Source organism: Felis catus, chromosome D2 (assembly GCF_018350175.1).
Source record: "Felis catus isolate Fca126 chromosome D2, F.catus_Fca126_mat1.0, whole genome shotgun sequence".
Taxonomy (NCBI): domain Eukaryota; kingdom Metazoa; phylum Chordata; class Mammalia; order Carnivora; family Felidae; genus Felis; species Felis catus.
The window spans coordinates 79,390,565-79,397,812 of record NC_058378.1 but is presented as its reverse complement, the minus strand read 5'-3'; the positions used below and the strand labels follow the sequence as shown (position 1 = coordinate 79,397,812).

Genomic DNA, 7,248 nt, shown 5'->3' with positions numbered 1-7,248 from the left:
TTGAGCCTCATGCTAGACTAAAGTCAAGTAAGTAATCCTAGGCCCCCTGCTCTCGCTGTTTCTGAGTGTTTTACCTGAGAAACCCATGTTACTTTTGATAAATTAAATCACCAAATGAGGTAGATAATTCACCTGGGAAAAATGAAGCCAGAGGAAGATTTTATAGACTGCGTATAGATGAATACCAACATCCAGGTAAGGGTAATTATAACAGAGTTGGTTGGTGCTGCCCGTCAATGTGGTGATCTTCTCCTTACTTCTCCTTGGCTTTTAATGCCTGTCTAAATGGTAATGAAAACACCCTCTCAGCTTATCTGGCCTTTTGTCTCCATGATGCCAATATAACTGGTTTTATTGTGGGGTGGTTGTTTTTTTTTTTTTTTTAGCAGTCCCGGGGGTCTGGCAAAAGTTATGACATGTATCTTTAAGATACACGGGGGTGTGGGTGACACGTCTTTTGTTTCTTAGCTCAAGAAGAGCTAAAAGAGATCCAGTTGCTTCCAGGAGCTTAATATGTTCCCCACATGGAATAAGCAGGAAGAGGAAGTGACATTGATGAAAACACATTTTGCTGCTTGAACTTGACTGTCTACTAACCTCATCCACTAGGTCGCTACTGCTCTGTTGGCCAAGTTTGAGGATATTTGCGTGAAAAGGGAGCTAGGCGGAGTCAATTGTGCATATTTTCCTGGCTCCTTACTTGTTTTCGACCTCATTGGTACTTGTTTGGCGTTGGGACAAGGCGGGGGTGAACAGCTACCTGTCACTAGGAAAGAGCCGCAAAAATGAACGTCTACTCGCACAGCCCAACGTGCCCTGTATCAGGGCAAGTTTCCAGTAACACACAAAGTCACGTCTGGGCAGTGGTGTGCTGGTAGATGCTTCCACAACCAGCTCTCAGGGCAGAAGTCCTTCCTTGTAGCCTTTGTGAATGTTCTTGGTGTAAATATTCTCACCACGGCTGATTTCAAGCTACCAACGTGAGATCCCTGAACATGGAACTGGGAAGGGACGTGCCCCACGGGCTCCCCCAGGCAGGTGTGAGCACACCTCCGACTATAACCGAACGGTGCCAGGGCATCAGAGGCTACGTCTGTTCCCGTTCTAACCTGCATGAAAACCTTGAAAGTAGGCAAGACGAGGCCGGGATCAGCTCTCTGTTTGTCAAAAAGGGGAGCTGAGGTGAATAAGACATCTTTGCAAATAGATTCACACAACATTTCCCTGTCTTTCCATACGGGGGCCACCTGGCAGTAAAAAGCGTCGGGCTCTTCCCAGTCGGTCCCTGTTGGACCGCGTCCTCCCCTCTGTACTTCCAAGGTCAGAACACACAGGGCTGGAAAGAGAGAAGGAGCCATCGGAATCTATTGCTCCCCATCCTTTCCACCCTGGAGGCATCAGAAGGGAGCGCTGAGAAGTAACTGTTCTTAGCCTCCACAGGTCATCTGAAATGGTAAACAAAGATGGATAGGCCGAAAGCATGGCCCACACACCATGGCTTTTAGTCAATCAAGAAGGGGCTACGAATGGATTGGCATAGTTATTGAAGTTACAGTTTTCAATGAAAATGTCACTCTCCCTTCATTAGCACAGGGCACTTTCTCGATCACCTGGGACAGCCTCTACTTTCTGTTGATAGACTCAAAGAGAATAGGAATGGAACCCATAGGATGATGGAATCCAGTGCCTTAGAATCAATGCTAAAACCCTGCTCAGGCCAGTTCTTGGGGGTGCATCACACAGGATGTGCCGGACAAGATGTGCGACACGAGGTGAAACGCTTCCTGCAAATTCAGGTCACGACCAGGGGTGGGGGCACCAAGCAGCTGCCTTCCTCCTGCCTCTCCTTGGCTCCAACAGTTATGACATGTGAATCAGAAGAAGGTGACTTCAAGGTCAGACCTCCAAGAACATTATTACATGTATTGCCTGCCTATTTAAGCCATTTTCATGCTAAGATTGTCTACACACACAAACGTCAGCTTTTGGGGGGAAGAGAGGGACCAGAGTTTAATCCAATATAACCGTGTCTCAGACAACCGCTTGGCCACAATTGGGTAGCCACTAGTTGCTAAACATTTTCCCCCTGGGCTCAGGGTCCCAAGAGTCCCGGCTGAGCACAACTGAGTGAGTACCAGGTGGATAATACTTGGGTCAAAGCAGCCGCCACGACCACGTGGAGAACAGCAGCCATGCTAGACGTAAGGCCAAACGGCCACTGCCAACCTTACTTGCAGCATGACCGATGTCCCATGGAGACCACCTCTTTTCTTCAGCATGGAGCCCAATGCCTACTGGTTAGGAAGCAGGTGGACGCCATGCTTTCCCACCTGCCACCAGCACTGCGTGTCCTTGATCATGACTGGACTCAGTGTCACTCCTGGGGAGCCTCTGGTGAGCCCAGGCCCTCAAAGGAGCTTCTCAGAAAGAAAAGCCAGAGGAAGCAGCCACAGTCATCCTTTGGTGCAAAGTAGGGACAGTCCAGCCTCTGCCCTTGAGGAACCAGGAAGCAGGCTTCAGAGCCCCTACAAGCCAGGGAACCGGGACCGCTGGGCCGGCCAGGTGGGTGGCAGCTGGGGGTGCCCACCCAGGACCCCGAGCCCCCCCCTCCCCGCTTCTCACCAGCTGTCTCCTTCCTCACTCTCCAGCAGGAGCGGCGGCCTTCACTCAGAGACCGGCAGAATGTTCTGGCTGTGGGAGTCGCCGGTGAGGCCCGAGGAGTGGAGGGAGCGCCGGTGGAGGATCCGGTTCAGGATCTCTTTGCAGCTTTTGCGGTACTGGTGTCGCAGCAGGGAGTACACAAAGGGGTCAGACGCGGCCTTGCTGTAGGCCAAGCACTTGGACAGCACCCCCCAGTGGGAGCCGATGGGCACCGAGGAGGACAGCTCCACCAGCCTGCGGAGACACGGGGAGGCCGTTACTGAGAGCACAGCCTCCTGGCGAGCCTCAGCTTCCCGGGACTGCGTCCTCAACAACAACGGTGGCAACTGCGATTTACAACAGTAATAGTAACGGACGGTGGACATTCGCCAGGCACTTAGTTTGTTCCGGCTACCGGACTCACTGCATACTTTACACACGTGACTTCTTGGACACCCCCCCCACACACACCACCACCACCCCTGGCCGGAGATGTGCCGATCTCTGTTTTACAAGTGAGGAAACAGATGTCCAAGGAGGTTAAGTAATTTGCCTAAGGTCTCACGGCCAGCAAATTATAAAGGCAGGATTTGTACCCAGGTCTGTCTGACTCTGGAGCATAAGCTTACCTGAGAAATAGGCTAATGGCTAATAGTGTCCTGGCCGCAGGCTCCCACTCTCCTGCTGTCCTGCTGTGTGACCCTGGGCAAGTCGCTTCCCTTCCTTGGGCCCGGAGGTTTTAGATGAAAACCGAGGCAGTTAATTAAGACCATCTCTACAATCACTGTAACCGGAAGAGGCCGATTCTCTGCTTCGAGTCCAGCTCTGCCCTCCTGAGAAGGTGGCCTGGGAGGGAGGTCTGCGAATAATTTTGCAACCATTCTGCCAGTTCCCAGTACATCTTGCATCAGGAAGAATCTACAGATGAGGAAGGCCTCCTCCTAGGGCTGGGATTCGGGGGGGCCCTTGGCGACAGCAGCAGTCAGGTACCCTAAAGTGACCCTCATTCTTTGGGAGGGGACAAGGGGAGACACAGCCCATGTCTCAAAGGGGTATTTTTCTGTAGGTCGCCCAGTGCCCATTGAACAACTCCATTTAATGGTGCTAATGCGAGACTGTGGGGAAATAAAGGCCTTCCTCTGTGTAATGGAACCCCCTGCCCCAAATCAAGTCCCTTATTCTCCTTTCTCCACTGTGTCCAGCACCGTTGGCCATCTTTGGACATTATGCAGCACTGGCACAAGGTAGAAAAGGCCACAGACTGAAGATCATAAGTTACCCTCTGTCCGCTGTCAAATGAGGAAATTGAGGCCCAGAGAGGAGACGGGGTTGCCCAGCGTCACACAGCAGATTGTGAGAGAGGAAGGTCCAGCATCTGTGCCCTGGGATCTGGCATCTGTATTCTCCAGGGGGAGGGGGTGTCTGCAGGATGACAGGCAGCAGTGGTTCTCAGTGTGGCGGGCCGCCCACGTGAGGCCCCAGCTTCAGAAAGGACTGAGCTGGGGCTGTCACTCTGTGTGGCCAACCTGCATGCTTTTCCTGGCTTCGGGCCGAGGCTGTGGGGACAAGCTCACGAAGGGAAGGAGGAGAAAGCCGGCGGGATTTGGGCCTCCTGTGCAATGCCCCTTTTTTGAACAGCCCCTTAACGAGCCCGTCTGAAGCCCCCCATTTGGCCTCCTGTTTCCGGCGCCATTGGCTACCCTTGCCATCTGACCTCGTGGGGGGACGTGGCCTCGTTTCTGCTCATGTCCTTGTTAGCCCGAATGGGGAAATGGAGCTGTTAGCATTTGGGAAAGCTGTACTTTAAGAAACCTATTTTGGGAAGTGAGGACTTGAAGGGGACAAAAACCCTGAATTTAGAATTCACACCTAATAATGACAGTGGAAGAGCTGAATGCCAACACATTGTCGCTACACAATGCCAAATGGCCTTCCCAAAATGTCTGCTCTTCTCTGTGTCGCTGAATTCAGTTCTTTGCATCCCTGGCCCTCCCGAGAGGATTCTTGAAAGAGCCAAGTATCATGAAACCATCCGGCAAGATAGGCAACATTCTTATTTGCAGGCTTTGTAGATTTCACAGGCTAAAACTATTCAGGGCAATGTAAGATTTCACCACCGGATAATTAAGAGATAAAGTCTACTTCAATCGCTTCTCGGAGATTTTATGTGAAGTCTGAACCCTCTGCCTGGTTCAGTAATAATCGTTGCCAGCTGAGTGTCTACTTTGAGCAAAACAACTGATGTGCACAATCTCTCCTCTTACAATTATCCTGTATCCTGTGTCTTATAGGAGGTATCATTATTCCCATTTTACAGACAAGGAAATCAAGGCTCAGAGAGCCAGCGAAACCCGGTTCCACTCTACGGCTGCCCAAGTCCTGACTAAAGGCCACGCTGGGATTCAGATCCAGCCCCGCAGACTGGACCCGATGAGCTCCGCATCTCTCCCAGCCCCGGGACCGCTTCTCCACGGTTACGCGCTCCCCAGAACCTTGTCACTTGCCCCCGTCCACAGTACACACAATGACTCCCATTCCAAAAAGCCAGTGTGTGGCCCTTGTCAGGGCCTCCGGGCAAAGAGATGCTTTGGATCAGCACAGGCCTGGACACTGGTGTGGCTTCTGGGCCAGCCTGAAGTGGGGATACCCCTTCCGTGCTCGGGTGTGGCTGGCTGACCCACTTCCTGCCTTTCCTGTGCACATGGGACCCCCCACCCCATGCTGTGCACCTGCTGTGGCTAGCTTTGCTCGGACCTAGCTCTGACAGTTCCAAGTCTCCGTTTGTTTGAGGGGACCTAGAAGGGGCAAGGATTTCCACATTGCCACAACCGCTTCTTTCTAATTCTAGATCTGGGCAGGGATAGCACGTGGTTCCCTCCAGCTGACCTTTTACAGAGGGAATCCTCCAGCCCATCTTACACCAAGTCTAGCTCCGCTCACCCCCTCCGAGCGCCCTCCCCTCCAGGAGAGGGAGATTGCCAGTTCTGATCAGTCATATTCCCCTCGTGGGCAAGGTCACTGCGTGCTAGAAGGTTCCTGCCATGCTCTGCCTCTTCTCTCTTTAGTGAAAGAAAAATCCACGTGGTGGATTACTGAACTCCCTCTCCTGCCCCTACCAACAGCTCTGACCCACGAGCCCTGAGTTTAGGGATTATTGGGCTTAGGTGCAAAGCAGTCCTTTGTTTTCCTTTGTTATATCACCTCCTGGGTTGAATTATCTCCCCCAAATTCATATGTTGAAGTCCTAACCCCCAACACCTCAGAATGTGACCTTATTTGGAAATGGGGTTGTTGCAGATGTAATCAGTTAAGATGCGGTCGGACTGGAGTCAGGTAGGCCCCTAACCCAGTGTGCCTGGTGTCCCTATAAAAGGGGGAAATTTGGACACAGATGCACACGGCGAGAAGGCCATGTGAGGGTGATGGCAGAGATTGTGTGATGCTTCTCTAAGCCAAGGAACGCCAGAGACTGACAGCAGACCCCCAGAAGCCAGGGGAGAGCCCTGGAACAAACTCCCCCTCATCCCTGGCCTCAGAAGGCGCCAACCTTGCCATCACCTTGATCTTGAACTTCTAACCTCTGGAGCTGACACGATGCATTTCTATCGTTTAAGCCACTCGGTTAATGGTAGCCTGAGGAAGCCCATGGGTATGTAGGAGGCTGTTAGGCAGGACCGGTTGTTGTTGCTTTTAACAGCACAATGTGGCACCGAGCCCCCACCCCGGTCCTAGAGCCCCGTGTGCAGCAAGGTGAACGCCGGGGTTACAGAACCGTGAGGGCACTGCCTCTTCTCTGAGCCTCTTGCCCCCAGCCCCTGACCTTCCGTTAAGCACCGAAGTGACTCTCCACATACTTACTGTCTGGGATGTGAACCAGAAAGACCTCTGCCAGCAGGCCCTGTGCAGGGGGAGACATTTATGCTTCTCTGCTCAAAATGCACCCAGGCCTGCTCCCAGAGCCACAGTTCCTTGTGCATGTCCCCTGGGGTGAGAGCCCACACTCTCATCAGCAGGGCAGGGGGAGGAGAGGGGAAGGGGGCCAGGGTTCTGCTTTTCCAAGGGTTCCAGGCGACTCTGAGGCAGGTCGGGTCAGAGTTGCTCTGTGAGCCCCTGGGGGCGTCCCAGCACCGCCAGGATGGTGGGAGGTGTGAAATGCTACAGGGTGTGGGCCCGTTCACAACTTGGAAGCACAGCACAGAGTTGTGTATTTTTCTGACTCAGGGCGCTGCAGAGCAGATCCCCGCAGATCCCCCGCCTCCACCGGTCCAACGTGCCCGGCCCCCCTTCTACACCCCTTTGTTCTGCATTTGTTGCAGGGGGTGAGGGATTCTTCCTGGGAGCCACGCTCTTCTCTCTTGGCAACAAACCCTCTGATCTGGATCATAGGCAGGTCTCGGTCCTGGCTGTCACAGCCGAGGGCTGGAAGCCCTCCCCTGTCATCCCTGCAGGCCCCACCCCCACCCAGCATCCGGGCCAGTCCCCGCCTCTGGAAGGAGGATGGGGGTACATTTGCCAGAACTCCATTCTCCGGACGCCCAGAGAGACCAATGTCTCAATGCTGCTCGACAGTGAGAGTCCCCAAAGAAACCAAGTTCTGGGGTGAGGATA

At 53.2% G+C, this 7,248-nt stretch overlaps 1 protein-coding gene across 1 annotated transcript in view; it reads right to left on the bottom strand.

The window, feature by feature from the left end:
* Positions 1-346: 346 nt before the first annotated feature.
* Positions 347-7,248, bottom strand: part of GPR26 (G protein-coupled receptor 26) — a 28,080-nt gene continuing 21,178 nt past the window's right edge. The window contains exon 3 of the mRNA XM_003994496.6: positions 347-2,895. Within this exon, the coding sequence (XP_003994545.4) occupies positions 2,664-2,895 (232 nt within the window). The 3' untranslated portion in view covers positions 347-2,663. The remainder of the gene's footprint in view (positions 2,896-7,248) is intronic.